Source organism: Prunus mume, linkage group LG3 (genome assembly GCF_029339155.1).
Source record: "Prunus mume cultivar Tortuosa linkage group LG3, ASM2933915v1, whole genome shotgun sequence".
Classification (NCBI taxonomy): domain Eukaryota; kingdom Viridiplantae; phylum Streptophyta; class Magnoliopsida; order Rosales; family Rosaceae; genus Prunus; species Prunus mume.
Genome location: NC_142700.1, coordinates 22,265,266 through 22,283,018, shown reverse-complemented (window position 1 = coordinate 22,283,018; position 17,753 = coordinate 22,265,266). Strand labels below are relative to the sequence as shown.

General features: G+C 35.2%; 1 protein-coding gene across 1 annotated transcript; it reads left to right on the top strand.

Moving 5' to 3' along the window:
* The first annotated feature begins 149 nt into the window (after positions 1 to 149).
* Positions 150 to 7,048, top strand: LOC103326776 (indigoidine synthase A family protein). Its single transcript, XM_008229014.3, has 13 exons — positions 150 to 338; positions 469 to 565; positions 912 to 1,022; positions 1,353 to 1,435; positions 1,895 to 1,954; positions 2,086 to 2,146; positions 3,784 to 3,890; positions 4,001 to 4,078; positions 4,805 to 4,850; positions 4,952 to 5,072; positions 5,177 to 5,262; positions 5,463 to 5,546; positions 6,703 to 7,048. The coding sequence occupies exons 1-13, from the start codon at positions 264 to 266 to the stop codon at positions 6,723 to 6,725; spliced, it is 1,032 nt and encodes a 343-aa protein (XP_008227236.2). The 5' UTR covers positions 150 to 263; the 3' UTR covers positions 6,726 to 7,048.
* Positions 7,049 to 17,753: the final 10,705 nt, after the last annotated feature.

The window sequence follows — 17,753 nt, the reverse complement described above, 5'->3', positions numbered from 1 at the left end:
GGAACTCAAAGTTATCTGGTTAATAATCATCTTCTTTCTTATTCCATGCAGTTGTACAACTTTATAATGTGTATCCTACAAAAGAGAGAGCTCTTCAGCCAGCCACTATCAACAGTACTAACTACAAAATAAGAACAACTATATCCCATAACCCACTACTTATCCCATCTTAAAACACCAAGCAAAGTCCTAAACATGTGATTCTAGCAAATATTAAGAAAATAAAAACAAAAACAGGAAACATAAGTAAACAGGAAAAGGGTATGGCGTCGTCTTCTTCGGCTCTCTCAAGACTCTCTAATCTCCACGGACACTTGCATCCCTCGCACTCAAATAAGGTACCTAACACTCCAATCACATCTTCCCCTTTTTTTCTTTCGTTTAATCTTTTGGTTTTCTTTTTCTTTTTGACATTGTCTACCAAATTTCCCATTTCTAGAGTTTTTACTTTCCATTTTCTTTTTTAAGGGTGGTGTGGGGTTTATCAAGATTTCTCCAGAGGTTTCTGAAGCTTTGTCAAATGACCATGCTGTTGTTGCTCTTGAATCCACCATTATTTCCCATGGTAACTCTCTCTCTCTCTCTCATTATGTAATTTGTTGTATTTTCAGTTGTTTTCCTTTTCCTTTTCTTCCATGATTTTCCCTTTTGAGTTAATTAAATGAAACCCAATTTGGATTTTGTATGGTATCATAATTCATTCGATTTTGATACATTATACGTTGCGCTTTGACCCAATGGTTTGAGGTACTTCGAATGACATGGTTGCGGGTTTGATTCGTGGAAACAGGAGTATGGCTCCGTACTGATAGCTGATTATGTGTGAATAGGTTCATGGGCAGTGCTTATGTGTATGTGAGGAACTGCACTTTTTGACTTTCTTGCTGAATTTTGTTTTTCCTTATGTTCAGGGATGCCCTATCCTAAGAACTTGGAAACTGCAAGGGAAGTTGAGGCAGTTGTGAGGGAAAATGGAGCTGTTCCTGCCACGATTGCTATTTTGGATGGCATACCTTGCGTAGGTGTTTATTTTTAACTTTGTTCTTCTGTTTTCTTGATGAATATTTAGGCTTGGAGGTAGCTTTTGTTAAATTCTAATATATGTCTTCTTATGATTGTGCTATGATTTGTCCCACTGGTTACAAAGCGAAATTTGTCCCACTGAATTACAAACTAGAGGGATAAAATTACTTAGCGATTTCAGAAAATACTATACAGTATTCTTATGGAATGGTATCATCTGCTAAGAGAATTTTTGTCACAAATTAAATTATTACTCTGGAGGGTGCTTGATGACATGATTCTTTTCTTTTTGTTTTTCCTTTTTGTTGCCTAATTATTTCTTTGTGTAGGTCTGAGTATGGAAGAACTGGAGAAGCTTGCCAATCTCGGACCCAGAGCTCAGAAGACAGCTCGAAGAGACATCGCACATGTTGTGAGTAACTGATGCATTGCACTTATTCTATCTGATAGTATTAGCCAATATGATCAATGGAACATGCTGAACTCTTAGTTTTATATTCTGTGTTGTGCTGCTAGCCATATATGGTGATAGCAGAAGACGTGCCAAGAAGTTGACAAATTTAGACCCGCATAATTTGAGAAAGCACACCTCAATACTTACACCACCATAAAATGATTATTTTGTTGGCTCAATCTGTGGCATTGAACTTACATGTTCAAAATTGTCTGCGACCTATACTTCCGCTTTTATTAGCATGCTGGTTTCTACATAAAATAACCTTCATAGCCACATAATTATGAGGTTCCCTACTCTGTTATGACGTATGCTCAAGAACTTTCTGACAAATGGAATTCCTGAATCGTCGCTATAATTCCTCCACAGTCATTTCTGATGCCAAATTTACAAGATGACGTGCTGACTCTTGTTTAGGTGGCAACCAGAGGGAATGGAGCAACTACTGTTTCTGCAACCATGTTTTTTGCTTCTATGGTAACCAATCTATGATCAGCTTTCCCGAAGGACTTCTTTTCTTGTTTACTTTATACAAAAATAAAGAAAGCTATTTCTGTCATTATATTAATGAATGTTTTTCTAATACTTGATACTGCATATTCTTGCAGGTTGGCATACCATTGTTTGTTACTGGAGGGATTGGAGGAGTACATAGACATGGGGAGCATAGTGAGTTCAATGCTACATATATATTGGTGTTATTTATTGCTAACAGTCCATAAAAGAAATCTGCTTTGTTCATGTCCCCACCCATGCTTTTGGATATCAAAAGTCAAGGAGTCATGACTTCATATGGCCATATTCCTAATATCTTCATTGTTGATTTTTCTCCTAATCCAAGCCAATTCATATGGCTTCTGTGTTACTTGAGTCTATGGCTCACCAGATGGTCTATATTGGAGTACAGATAAGCAACATCGTAGACAAAGGACTCTAATGTAGGACAGATTAGGAACCCTTCTATGTCGGCTTGTATCCTTGGCTTTCTTGGAGTAGATTAGGTTCTAGATATTATGGAGATGGCAGAATAGGTTTAGGGTTTAGGGTTTTTTTATATCACATTCTGGCAGGGGAATTTAATAGGCAAACAGGGGATGACTTTCTCGAAATCCGGATGTAGGGCTTTTCTAGGAAGCAGCAGATTATGGGTTTTGAGGATGTTTAAAAGTTCACTTGAGGGTTTTGGTATTCAGGTTTAAATTGGGAATAGGAAAATGGCTGGGAAATTTAGTAGGCAGATAGGGCCTGCTTTCAGGGCTGTTCAGGGAAGCAGCTGATGTATAGTTTTTCAGGGCTGTTTAAAATGGTTATTTGAGGTTCAGAACTTTTGGTTTAGTTGGGTAAGAAAAATATCTACTGATGATGCTGCAAAGAAGTCAGAAAAAGAGGGATTTTGGGACTCCTCTAGGAATGTGAACACTAACTTATGAACAGTTACAAATACACACACATATGGAGACTCCCTTAACACATTCTACACACTCAAAATAGTGAATATCCCATTATCCAATGCTAAGTTAAGGACTAGAATGATATTTTAATATAAAACCACCTTTTCCTATTAGGACTAGAAAGTCAGGGACTAACTTAAGTCCAAGGAAATATCAGCATACTCTTAATATTCAGAGAAAATCATAGAACAAAGTTAACTACGGAAAATATAAAAGTATGACCACGACTTTGTGAAATTCAAGAGCTGCCCCTGCATATAAAAATACATTTAACTCTTAAATTAAGAGATCAAAAAACTGAGTTAACTGAGACTGTTCAGAACATAATTTTTGAAACCATATAAGATCCATTGTCATCTGTTGTCACATATTGGCCCTATAGAGATGAAATAATTCTTGGACAACTTAACATGCACAAACATGTTGCAACCATTGCTTTCAAAAAAGCTATCCATTGAATTCTGTGCAAAAGAGATAGAAACCAACAGCAGTCTACAGTATCTTTCTTACCAAAATGTATGTGAAACTTTAATTTGTGGATAATTACTGCTCATATATAAAGTCCCCCAGATTTCTAGAGCTGGAGATTATCATTGCAAGTCCTTTTGCCCATTGTTGCATAAATAACTAATATTGTATAAAGACCTATTACTTCGTCTGTGGCTCTTATGCGCGTGCTGCAACTCAACGACTCGCATGTTTATCTTGCCTCGTATGGTTCATATAAAGAAATTGATATTTATTTGAAACTCTTCACCTTGGGCCCAAAAATGTTTGCAGACTGTCTGTTCGGATGTTAAAGGAGTTTGTTATGGTGCGATATTAATGTTGCAAAATTTTATTTTCCTTTTGCAGCAATGGACATATCTTCTGATCTTACTGAGCTTGGAAGGACACCAGTAGCTGTCATCTCTGCTGGTGTAAAATCAATATTGGATGTCCCAAGGACCCTTGAATATTTGGTCTGCACTAAACTATCTCATGTATATGATTACAAGTAATAGAGCACAGATTGTCAACTATAAATAACTGTTTTTTTTTTTTTTTTTGGTTATTGAAAAAAAAAAAAAAGGAAACTCAGGGAGTTTGTGTTGCTGCTTATAGGACCAATGAATTTCCATCATTTTTCTCTGAAACAAGTGGTTGCAAGGTATTGATGGTCAACTCTCTTTCAAAATGCTATGTTTCTCCATCTAACAACAATAGTGTTATCAATGTTGTTCTATCCTCAATCAAATTCATGTTTAAAAATGGCGTTTAACCACAATTTTGCCTTCAGTGCTTCTGTTTTCTGTTTCTGCTATTACCATATTTGCTATGGAATAAAACCCATCCACGTAAAGTTGAGTTCACTTGATCATCTTGATGGCCAGAAAACGATCAGCGAAACCTCTTTAGAGGTTAGTAGGAAGAAAAACTGTTCCTGATTGCGCGTCTGGAGCAGACTGAATGTCAGCCTCTCTCTCATTTTGATATGTTGGCCCAACTGCTAGGGTCATGAGCCTTAGCACAATTGGCATGGGAGAGGTGGGGTGGGGATAGAGACCCTAGGTTCAACTGCTATGTTCAGTTCTCAAGTAATAAAAAACTGGTCAACTGAGGATCACCTTTTTCTTTGGTTACAGTGGAGCACCATTTTGTTATTGCTGAACTGGGACAGAATCAAAGAAACACGTCTCTCTGGTCAGAGAAATGCTAAGTGTGAAATGTAGAAAACTTTATGGTGATAATACATGGAAGGAAAGAAGACTGCTCAGCTTATATGCAAATGCAGAAAACTTTATGTTGGACCATTTATGCCCACATGTTTAACATAATTTGTTTCAAATATATATCTGACTGATGGCTTTGGTTCAATCATGACTTGAAAATCTAGGTGCCTTGCCGTGTAGATACCCCAGAAGACTGTGCTCAGCTTATAGGCAAGTTACAAAAGTGAATTCATTTATTTTTCTAGAAGAAATTATATGCAAAATTTAAAGTAATACCCCTGTTGTGAATAGTCTTATTTTTTGTTTTATAGATGCGAACCTGAAACTTCAGCTTGGAACTGGAATTTTGATTGCTGTTCCAATTCCCAAAGAGCACGCAGCTTCTGGAAGGTTAATTGAGTCTGCAATCAAGAGAGCTCTTGAAGAAGCTAGGTAAACTGATTTTCCTCTCATCAATAATCTACAGTCACCTGTTTCTGTTAATAATATTTTTTACTCAATTTTTTAAATTACTAAAAATGAATTTGCTTTGTCAGGGATAAGAACATAATTGGAAATGCTGCAACTCCATTTTTGCTTGCGAGAGTTAATGAATTAACTGGAGGAGCTTCTCTGGCTTCGAGTATCCTTCATCTATTATTCTTTGCACAATAATATCGTTATGTTCATTTTCTGTGCCCTAACCTATGGTGGTGACTTCTCCAAGTCTAAGATGTATTGGAGGCTGTCTTGGAAAGCATTTCTTAGGCATTGCAGTATGAAGAATAATGCACTTGTTGATGTTGTTTGATTTATCAACTCAAATTCTTAACCAACAATTAGACATTGCACTGGTGAAGAACAATGCACTTGTTGGTGCTAAAATTTCCGTAGCACTTGCGCAGGTTAAAGAACGTGAAAATAAAGGTGGGCGATTCTTGTTTTTTCACCATGATAATGACAAGAAAAATCAACTGTGTATTATCAAAGAAAAATATTTCTTTAGGTATGTAAGTAATGAATTGATTCACGATGTCACATAATAATTGGAAAGGGAAGCCACCAAGTAGTACTGAGTGGCTGGAGAATGGTTAAAAGGACAATCCATCCTGTTAATGCCTGTCACTGGAGGAATGTTGTCATCTGTGGACGTTGTCCTATCAGATTTTTGTAGGGAGGTGGAGTTGATGGCTGATTTTTAAAATGCTTTGCATGAGGCTGTGCTGAGAGAGAGAGAGAGAGAGAGAGAGAGAGAGAGAGAGAGAGGGAGAGGGGGAGAGGAGGATGGAGGGGATGAAGTTGGATGGAGCTTTGCAATCGTAAGCAGTTGCATGTTAACATTTTTCTATGTGGCTGTATTGGAGGGTCCACTTTAGTTTTCCTAGCATTGCAATTTAGAAAGCAAATGCAACACCGTAGGTGGAATCTTTTGTATGGACAGCCACCCGAGAGAAGGTTTACCTATTGCTGATATGATTGTTAGAGGGAGGGTTTGTGAGTAAATGAATATGCAAGAAGGTTGAAGAAATGGTGTTTTATTTAGTTAATTCATTGCCTAGTTATTTGGAAATTTGGTGCTATATTTTGAATTTATGGTATTTTGGTCCAGATAAGGTAAAGACAAGATAACGTGGTAGACTGTTTTAAAACAAGAATAATGACTGAATAAAACTAAAAAGAATTGAAGTGAGCCTCCTTGTGCATCTTATGGTGTTATGTTTAGGAAGAAACTGTACAGCTTTCCCTTTATGAGGTGGAACATTTCTGCTTGGACATAAAAATTAGACTCTTATTCTTTGATTGGTTGAAGAAGGTTCTTTCTTTATCATTTCATTTTTTTAGATTTGTCTTTCCTATTTCCTTTTTAAGTTGCATCATGTGTACTGTTGGCATGGCATCCCCTTGGCAACTTTTCCCTTAAAAAATTTCTTATTGACAAAGAAGTATTTGATTGCCAAGGATTGAAGTATATCATCTATTCTGATACAACTAAGCTTCCTTGTAGTGTGCATGATATTACTTGATTTCACTAGTGCAAGTAAGCTACCCATTCGCTTATGAAAACTGGATTGATTTTCGACAGGTGGTGTGAAGACAACGCTATAGGCCTCAAAATGTTTCAACCCAGATCTGGTAACCGGTCACTTGACAAGCTCAGTAATTTTTGTTTTGTTGATGGTCATTTGAGTTTATAACTTTCAGTACGTGATAATTGCGGTGACGTTGAAATGGCCAATGCGTGAGTTTCTCATCCGAAAATGTACATTTAGTTGCTCTCCTCAGAAAATGTACATTAGTTGCCATGATACCCCATTTAAGCTATGGTACAAGTATTCTTTGCTGAATACTGCATCTTCCTACCCAAGAAAAATAATTACAATCAAAATTGTGTTCGTTGGATGGTTTATATGCATTTCTGATTTTAATAATTTTGTTGTTGTTGTGAACATGCGTTTCTGAAAGGTCCCTTTATATTTTGTCTCGAAGAAAGAATAAAAAGGCATTTTCATCTTCTCAATGTCATTGCTCGATAATTTGTTTGCTCATTTTCTTGGCACTTTGTCACTTCCTCGAAGGCAATTTAAAGCATTTTGCCGCTATTACAGGAATCGCTTTTACCTTGTGGACAAAATACTAATCAGTGTTCTCTTAAATGTCAGTGTACGCTTATAGGAGATGTAACGTGTTAAAATTGAGAGCATTTTTGCCCACCACCAATTAGGGGTGGTAAGCATTACCGCAACGTCAATTTCTGTTTGATAAGCGTGCTTTAATCTTTTTGTTACATGAAATTTACAAGTTATACTCATCCAACCACCATTGGGCTAAACTCATCACAGCCAAGTAAAAATGTTGTCGTAATCACAAATTTGAAGGTTTCATTCCTAAATTGCATGTTCTTATTCTCTAATAAACTACAAATTTGGCTGATTTCATCATAAATTTCTATACCAGAGGGACTTTGAGAGGTGAATTCAAAATTTTCTTTCTATGTTCGGCATTATTGAGACCATTATCATTGAAAATATGTAAATTTACGAAACTTTCATCTTCCTACCGAATAAATGACTATAGAATTCGCAATTTGATAATATAAAATGCAGGATAAATGACAATAGAGCAATATGTTATGTGTTTCATAATGAAACTGTCAAACAAAGATTGTATTTATTCTGTTTTGTGAAGAAAATTAACCCCTGATCTTAACATATGAGATAGATTGGCTTGTATTTATGCAAGATTTTGTAAATAAAAAAAAGGGGGTTTCACTAAAACACCCAAAATGAGGGCTAAAATTATAAAAAAACCCAACACCCAAAACCCATCATTACACACACTCAAAACCCATTTATAAACACACCCAAAAAAATATACAATTGTTGATTTTGGGTGTGTTTCTATGTTTAAATAGTGTTTGAGTTTTTTTTTTATAAATACATGTCTAGAATTGGGTTTATTTATAAATTTGTATTAAAAAAAAGGTAGGGAAAATATTATTTGCTCTATGTCTATGACAAGAATTTTTCTTTGTCGTTCTTACATGATGTGTGTTAATCAGAGAACAAAGTATCGATAATTATGAACTTGCAAAATTAAAGAATTCAAACTCACCAACCAACGCACGCACACAAGGGTTCGAACCCCCTCCACATTCCAAGATCTAGAGTCACTTAACCTTCACGCCAGTCATCACTCTGTAATTATAAATTATGGAATCTAGTATTTATAATACTTGCAAGCTGTTTCTCAAAATATAAATTAACATAATTACTTATTGTTTTATATTGTTGATTAGTTACTTAATTACTTAACATAATTTATTTCTTTTCTATTTAATCCATTTAATGTTATTGATTATTTTATTATTCATTATAAGTACTTACATTACTAAATTCTCCTTCAAATTGTTGCTTAATTACTTAAAGCTCTATAATCATTTTCATTATTTGCTATTTAATTCTTCATTGGATAAATTTATTTATGTTCTTAGTTAATTTTTAGTCTTCACTATTATTTTTTAAGCATGGTAAAGTGCCTAATTTTCATAAAAAATCAAATTGGTTTACATCTTTAATTATTTTTCAATTTTTTATAAATAAAAAATATAAGAACGTGTATCATGTCCAATGAATAACGTGAAATAAATTATTGCTTAATTACTTAAATTTCTATAATCATTTTCTTTATTTCCTATTTAATTCTTCATTGGATAAATTTATTTATATTCTTAGTTAATTTTCAATCTTCACTATTATTTTTTAAGCATGGTAAAGTGCCTAATTTTCACGACAAATCAAGTTGGTTTACATCTTTAATTATTTTTCAATTTTTGATAAATTAATAGATATAACAACGTGTACCATGTCCAGTGAATAACGTGAAATAAGGTTACTCATGTATCTTATCATGCAATTTATAAAGTGTAAAATATTGTACTAAAAAATGATAAATAAATTACTAAGGGGTGTTTAATTCTCTTTCATTAATTACTTCGGATGTTCTAAGTCACAGAGTTTGTCATGTCCCAATATAATCAACTTAAATCACACAAACCTATTATGCAATGTATTTCCTTCTAATTTTTTGTGTCAAAATAATAAATAATTGACTAAATAAACTTCTTCTAAAGTTTCATTAAAAATTTTCATGTATTTATCATAATTTCCATTATTTTTATCTAATTTTTATCTATATTGATATTTTTTCGATATTTTCATCAATATTTTCGTGTTTTTGAACTACAGATATTTATGAAACTATCGATATTTAAGACCTTGATGTTAATATATCATCTCTGAAAAATATTTGGAATCCATGTGACGTTGCATTTCAGCAGAAGTCGTACAAAATGAAAAGCTGCACCGGCAAGAAAGTACATACTTCACTTACTCACAGGTGTACACTGCACTGCAGCCTGCAGGTGCTAGACTTCAGACATTTATAACAGGACATTTCTTTTCATAAAGAAATACTTAAGTGCTTCTCTAAAAAACACTTTTTAAGATACCCGCTGACTGACCCACTAGTGGCTTTCGTTTTTCATTATAATAAAGTGCTTTTAACTTGTTTGATAAAGCCCTTTTTTTAAAAAAAAGGTAAGGCATGTTTATTTATTTATCGTTTTTTAAGGAAAGAAAAAAGCTGCTATATATTCCAACAACACTTTCTAAAAAAGCTATACATGTCAAAACACTTTCTAGAAAAATATATAAAGAACACATATGCAATGTACATTGGGAATAGCAAAGATACCATAATTTTGTTACTCTTGCTAAGTTATGTTCCTGTACTTACGAAAAAAACCAAAAAAACCAAAAAAAAAAAAAAGAAAAAAGAAAAAGAAAAGATAAATTATTTCTTACAATAATCTTACATACTTGGCTAAAAAGAACTGTACTGTATAACATATGCCATCCAAAATACTATGCGCCACAATAGCACAAATGAAACTAATCGTCTGCTTGAGTTTTAAGATGTGGACAAGAGAAAGATTATGAATTTGAATCATTGATTAAGTTAGTTGTTGTCTGAATGTTTTTTTTTAATGTGTTGTCTAAATTCAAACTTTGACAAAATAGGTATTTATCTAGCAACATAATAGACTATTTGGAAGTACTTCTGTAAGAAGAACTTCAAAAACGTTAAATATTCTTTTACATAATATTATTATATTTGTATCTTAAATTCAAGTTTATTTCTTTAAATAAATAAATATATATTTGTTTGGGTCTAACTTGGCACGCCCAGCCCAAAATTAGAAAAGCCCATGTTAATTTTTAGCAGCCACCAAAGTTTATCTTGAGTTTGAGCCTATTCTCGGCACGCCCAGCCCATTTTTGTCAATAAGGCCCATGAACAAAACATTTGGGTTTTTTTATTAAAAGAAACTAACACAACCTTTTTTACACCATTTGATCTCTACCCCAAAAAAAGACAATCAGCAAATCTTTTCTCAGAAAGCCCCCACGTGACTACCTGACTTTGAAAAGTAAAAAATTTCAACTATCACAGAGGAGTTGATAAGTTGATAGAGAGTTAATGAAGGCAGGTATAAAAGGAAGACTTCTCCAAATTTCTGCAACAAAAAAATATCAAAATCCCTTTTTATATGGAGAAAGTTTGCACTAAAGCAGGTGACCTTTCCAAGAGATAAGCAGACTACGTTCTCAAAAGATAAGTAGGAAGCAAGGGGGTTGTTCAAAACAGAAAAAGCAAATTGACCATCATGGCAGATTATGTCTTTCCTTCTTTACAAAGGAACAAACATAGAGCAAAATGAGTTGATTTTATTTTTTTGGGAAAAGCAAAGAAAAGACTACCATGGGAACTGACTGTTGATGGTTCTTCTCTGCCAGAATAGATAACTTTCCATTTATATGACATTTAAAAAGAAAGATCTTTTTAAGGATTTGCCGCCCATTATTCAAAGGTTAAAAACCCCGCTCCAGCATTTCCTATAAAATAAGAGAGAGGGTGAACAAATAGAACACAGCCAAAAAATCAATCAAGACAAAATTAACTCTCAAAGTCACAATTGACAAACTCAAAAAGATCCATTGATATCAGAAGCCTTCAAACACTGAAGCAACCAAAGCTCATTGAGCCACAAGAAACAAGTTAGCTAGAATTCAAGTTTCTGATTTCAGTTCAATTTAGAGAAACAATTTTACAAAGCGAGATTTCTCTCGTTACAAATTTGATTCAGCACAAAGCCAAGTCAAGTAGACTCTGGGTTTTTTACAAATATGAAAACATCAACAAATTTACAGAAAGTCTTGGTCAAACATAACAGGCACCATAGCACAACTCTAGCTCAATGATCATCAATTCAGCCACTTTTGCCCTCTTCAGCTGAAGAAGCCTCAATTCTGCCTGTTCAGCAAGCCTTCCATGGCCTGAAATAAATTAAAGTTTTGCCAAACTCAAACGTTGGTATCGATTTCCAGCTGAAACTCATCAGTTGAGGGTGTTGACGATCCAATCCAGTATAGACACATCCAATCCATTTCGGTTTAGAGGCGATTATTCAGCAGAAATCGAAGTCCAACATCCTGTTGTCTTGCTTGAGTTGTCATTTCATTTTTGAGTCTGTAACATGCGTTCGCCTAAAGCAGTTTGTTTTCTTATTTGTCTATTCGCCAGAACTACCCATTTTGTCTTGTGAAAAATTATGAAGTTCTCACCAGTCTGAGGCAAAGAAAAGAACTTACTTGGGAGATATTCCTCACCCAAATTCACAATTGCTTGTTCAAAACTCAGTAACTTGGGGCGCAAGTTATCTATTTTTTAGAAGTCTGCTAGGGTTTTAAACTGCTAGTAGTGGCACGCTCACACACAAAAGAAAGTTGACTTGTTGACCACCAATGGTTGTCAAGCCAATGAGGAACTTTACCCTGCCATCACAGGATATTAATCAAAACGAGTGAACAATATTAAAATTTAATATTTTATTTATATATAAAATAATGATTTTGTTTTTCAAGTTTCAGTTTTTAAAATCCAAATAATAATCTAGTTATTTTCTATTAAATGTACTTTTAATAAAGTTATTGTCTTATTTTTTTTAACAAATAATAAATCTTTTTTGTATGTACATAATTGTAAAAAAATTAAATTAAATGAAGTTGTAAAAAAAATTGCAATACATAAGTCAAATTCGGTGTGGATCCATCTCAGCCCGTTTAGTGGCTCGGCACGAGCACGACCCTAGCCCATATTGACTATGGTCGTGGGCTCGGGCTGGGATTGATGATGTTCATAAATGGATAGTTCCGACACGACTAGTTTATTAAATGGGCCAACTCTAAATGGGTCAGGTCGGCCTGACATGGCTAGTTTGACACCTCTACTTTGCCCAGCATGTTGGGGGTTCGGTTGAGACGGTAGCAGTACCCAGTACAAAGCTATAAATGCGAAGTTTCTGCTAAAATGGAAGGAATTAAAATCCATCATTTGGTAGGTTTTGGTTTATAAAGAACTTGAGAATCAAAATAGAGAGTTGGAGACATTATGAAGCAAAGGAAAAATACACCAAAATCATACACGGTTTAAATCATAAAATAAAATGCAACATTACCTGCAAGAGTCGAAGCTAAAAGCCAATGATGATTGTAGGGGCTTTTTCGTTCTGGTAGTTACTTGATGGGCCTAGGCTGCTGTAAAGAGCCAAATGTGTGAAACTGCCCCTAAATTTGAGTTCAAGAATTAGGCCCCAAGAATGCTTTGAACGGTTCATGGAGCCTTAGGAAACACCTTGGGTTCCTTCACCAACAAAACCAACAGTTGCTTATAGATAAATATTATGGCTTGGCATGAGAAACTTGTGGCATGAGAGCTGAGCATTCATGAGTTTAGCATGAGAGAGAGAAGACTTGGGTTTCCTATGAGACACAGAGGCTCAAAGTATGGGGAAGAGAGAGTTTTTGGGAGAACTTGTTGAGGGGAGATAGGAAGAGATGAGGAAGAGGAATAGGGTGGCTTGAGAAAGTTTTGCGGCAGCTTGATGAAAGCTTCGTCAAGCTTTTCGTCAAGCTCTATAATGGCTTGATGGAAGAGAAAAAGGGAAGCAATGGAAGAACATGGCTTGAAATCGAAAGGTTCCAAGGATGAGAGGTGAAGCTTGCTCTCTATCTGGATGTGTTTATCGGAAAGAGAGGAAGAAGATAGAAGCTAGAAGCATGGGTGGCTTTAGCAGATTTCCGGCAGCTTGATAGAAGAGAAAATGGGAAGAGATGGAGAAATAGGGCTCGAAATTAAAGTGTTCCAGGGATGAGAGATGATGCTTGCTCTCTCTGGATGTGGGTTTTGGGAGAGAGAGGAAGAAGATGGAAGAACAAGGCATGAAATTGAAGGGTTCCAGAGGGGATGCTTGCCTTCAATCAGTTATCTTTCTTGGGTAGAAAGTGCCTCCTTTTATAGGTACTAGAACACTCAATTTTATCAAGACACCCTCTCCTCTTTTCCTTCACTTTCTTTTATTCCATCTTATGAAGCTTTTTGGATTTCCAAGACCCTCACACAATTGGACTTTTCCATGTGGGTGAGGCGCCACTCACTTTTCCTTCTTCTTTTCTCACCAAAGCTTGCAGAGGAAAGAATGGGCAAGGGTGTTGGTCAAAAGGTGATTTACTTCCATCAACACATACGTTTGCTTGGTTTTGGTGGTTTGGCTTCGATATGGTTTTAACAAAGATGCTAGATATTTCCACAACGTTGGATATTTTATAAGGTGCTGGGCTGGGCTATTTTGTTTCCAGCGGCTTGTGAGTTCCCTTTGATTTCGTCAAGCTGCTGGAAGCTTTGGCTGATGTGGAATTTTTTCAAGTGTTATGGGCCTTTTCTTAAGGTGATGGGCTATTGAGTTTTCTCTCATGCTTACCCATATGTTTGGGCTCAAGGAATGAGCTTGAGTTTTAGTGCTCCTAAGTAGCCCAAAACTTCCACTCCTTGGATCATCAATGGATCTTGTGAATACTCGTAACCATCCATATCACAACATGCTCAGCAAGCCCCAGTCATTCTAGTGGCTTGGGCTCACTTAAGCTTGTAGCGTGGTGTGTTGCTTAGTTGCTTGGCGTTACACCTGTGCAACTGCATATGACGAACTCTTGCTTACCCAAGTTGGGTTTCTTCCCAAATTAGGTGTCGTACTGGGTTAGAAATATATTTGAGCCATGCCTTGGATTTTTTGGGCCTTAACAATGATAAAGAAGGAGAAGTTACTAATGACAATGGTAATAGAGAAATTAGAGGTTATACTTGTGGGTAGAAGCCCATAAAATATAAGCCTTGTGGGCTAAGGCCCATAAAATATGAGCTTCTCGGGGTAGAGGGCCATGGCCCTTCAAGGATTTTGAGAGGTAAATAATAAATTACCTAGCTATGCTTGACATTATTAAGGGCATTATCATTGAAAATATATAAACTTACGAAACTTTCATCTTCTTATTGGATAAATGACAATAGGTGATCTAAATTCGCAATTTGATAATATAGCATGCCAGATAAATGACAATAGAGAATATTAATGAATGCATAATTACATATCAATTTATACCCTTCTAATTTACGATTTGGTTATGTTTTTTAGTTAAACTTGTGCGCTTGACCCTTTTTTACCTTTGTTTCAGTGTATTAAGCTTTAGGACTCATTTAATGCATTTTGGAGTCAAGTTAGCTCAAAACTATGTCTGCATATCAATCAACTTCACGGATTGGACTGCACGTGCTCAGGAAGAACCTGATAATGAGCCATACATCATTCGAAAGATGTGGAAGTCTAGTTTCTGGAGCATTTTACAATTCATGATTTCGAGTCTTCTCGAGGAAGTTATGCAAGTTTTGGCAGATTAAGGTGAAATTCAGCAGCATCTGCTTTACTGTGCCAAAAACGACATTTGAAGGCCTTTCAGATTTTTCCTTGAGCTAGGATACACTATGGTTAGAAATATAAGACAAAGAGCTTCAAGATCCATATTTTTTCAAAATTTTAACAATGAAGAAATGAGCCCAAAACGAGCCTACAATCAAATTGCAATGCATTGTCATGCATGACATATGCATGTGCTAATTGTTTTTGGTGGGAAGTTAGATAAAGTTGGTGAAGTGGGTGTTATAGGTAGAAGCAATACTCAGTTCGGATTTTTACTTTCCTTAGGCCTATAAATAGTGAAGTTCTCCAAGCTTTCAAACACACCCCAAGGGGGGAAGCTCTCAAACACCTCTCTAGAGCTTCTCTTCCTTCTCTCCCTCAAATTCTCTTAGTTTTTTTTTTTAAGTTCTCAATTCTTGTAACAAAACCATTTTGCTAAATTTTCCCTTATGTTTTTCTTAATTGTACTTTCTTTTTCATTATCATGTAATTTCTTATTTTAAGTTTTCAAGTTTGATTAGTTTCCAAGTTTCAATTACGGTTCTTGTTCTTATTCATTATGCTTATAAGTTAATATGCTGGTTTGAATGATTGATCACCATTAAAACTTGTATGTTAGCTATTTTAGTTGAAATTAAGAGTACACACCATATGCTTTAATTCGAATTGAACTATGAATATGAAGAGTATGTATGGACATTTGACAACAAGGATTAGATAGATGCTTGGTTGTTTAAAACATTCTTCTATGCTTAATGGATTATGCTTAATTTATAGGTTCGACAACAATGATCTAATTAGGGAATTAGGAATACAAGTTTAGGACCAGACACCATGACTTAATCATACTTTAGCTAGAATCAATCCGTAAATCTGAATTGAACTTGGTAACTTATTTGCCTGAGTTATTTATTTTCTTTCTCTCTTGTTTTATGTTATTTTCTTTCTCATTTTTTATTTTGTAGGGAATCGAATTGAATCAATCTATTATCAATCTTCGTGGGATCGACCTCGCACTTACATATGTTATACTACCAAACGGCTTGTGCACTTGCGAGTATCACAAGTTAATGATGCAGCTGAATCAATTTGGCGCAGTTGAATCTAACACAACACATATATTAGGTGTTTCATAATGAAACTATCATGCATGTCAAACAAAGATTTTTTATTTTTTATTTTTTTGTTTAATAAAGAATATTAATCCTTGATCTTAAAAGAGCATATTCGATCGACCTTTTTCCTTCTCATTCTTTGTGTCTCCCTCTTTCATCCTTCATGCACTAACTTGCGAGGGTTATCTCTGGTCGTGGGGTTGGCTTGGACTCTCCAAACGAAATACTCTTACAAAGTCAAACGTACAATCCCATTTACCTAGAGAGTGAAAGGGAGTTCTTAATCGACTCATCACACCCCTCCACATCGTCACAAGGGGGTTGCGAGATTACTACTTCGAGCAAGGATCTGGACTTACGCCCCTTTAGAGAGTCCGAAGGATGAGCGAGGGCTTTGAATAACAGGCTGGGGGTCCGGTTGAGATGGTAGCTCAAAAACCTCAAAAGCTAGTTTAGGGGAGGGGCAATATTTCAAAGGCTAAAAGCACGAAAACCAAACTACTCAAAATAGCTTAAACAAACTATCCGAGTTCTAGGAACAACCAACAAGTCATTTACAAGTTTTGAAACAATCCAACTACTTAGAATGGTTTAAATACCCTTATAATTTAAACAATATTTAAAAAACTAAAAACACCATATTGATCATATTAAGCAATTCACCATGTTAATCAAATACAAACTAACAAGCTTTAATCAAACCACAACAATTTATTAATTAATTAAAAACTAAACATATATACAAATAAATAAAATGACAAAATCTATACAAACTAATAAAAATAAAAACTCAATCAATTAACCAAAACCCAACAAACCATATTAATTAATTGAAGTATAAAGAGAAATTACTTTGAAATTTGAGAGAGAATTAATTAATTTTCCAAACAAATTGTGGAGGGTTGTTGCCTCCACTTGGTCAGGTGATTGGGGAGTTGCGTTGGCCGGTATGGGTAGTGGTGGTTTGAGTGTGAAGGGGTAGGGTTAAGACTTTGGGAGGATAAGGTTTATTTGAGGGAAGCCAATTTCAATTAATATTGATTTGAAGAAGGGCCATCAAGCTTGGCATAGCTGTTGGAGTTTTCTTTTCCCTTTTTTATTATTATATTTTATTTCACTTGGACGAAAATTATGCGTTTTGGCCATGTCATTTAATTATAAAAAAAAGAAGAAGAAGCAAAGCAGCCCTGCACACTGCAACCTGTGCAAAGGAGTTGTTGCCTGGAGCTTATTTAGAGCAAATAATCGAACAACTGGTGGGTACCAGTAGAGGGGCATATTCTTGCTTCTCCAAGTGATTTTCTAGATAGGGGAGGTGCAGCTACACCTCCTTGCGCCTCTGTAGATCCGACAGTGGTAATAGTGCCAAGTATAAAGCTATAAATGCGAAGTTTCTGCTCAATTCGAAGGAATTAAAATACATCATTAGGTAGGTTTTGGTTTATAAAGAACTTGAGATTCAAAACTGTGAGTTGGAGACATTATGAAGCAAAGGAAAAATACACCAAAATCTTACACGGTTCGAACCATACAATAAAATGCAACATTACCTGCAAGAGTCAAAGTTCAAACCCGATAATGATAAGGAAGGAGAGGTTACTAATGACAATGGTAACGCAGAAATTAGAGGTTATGCTTGTATAATCC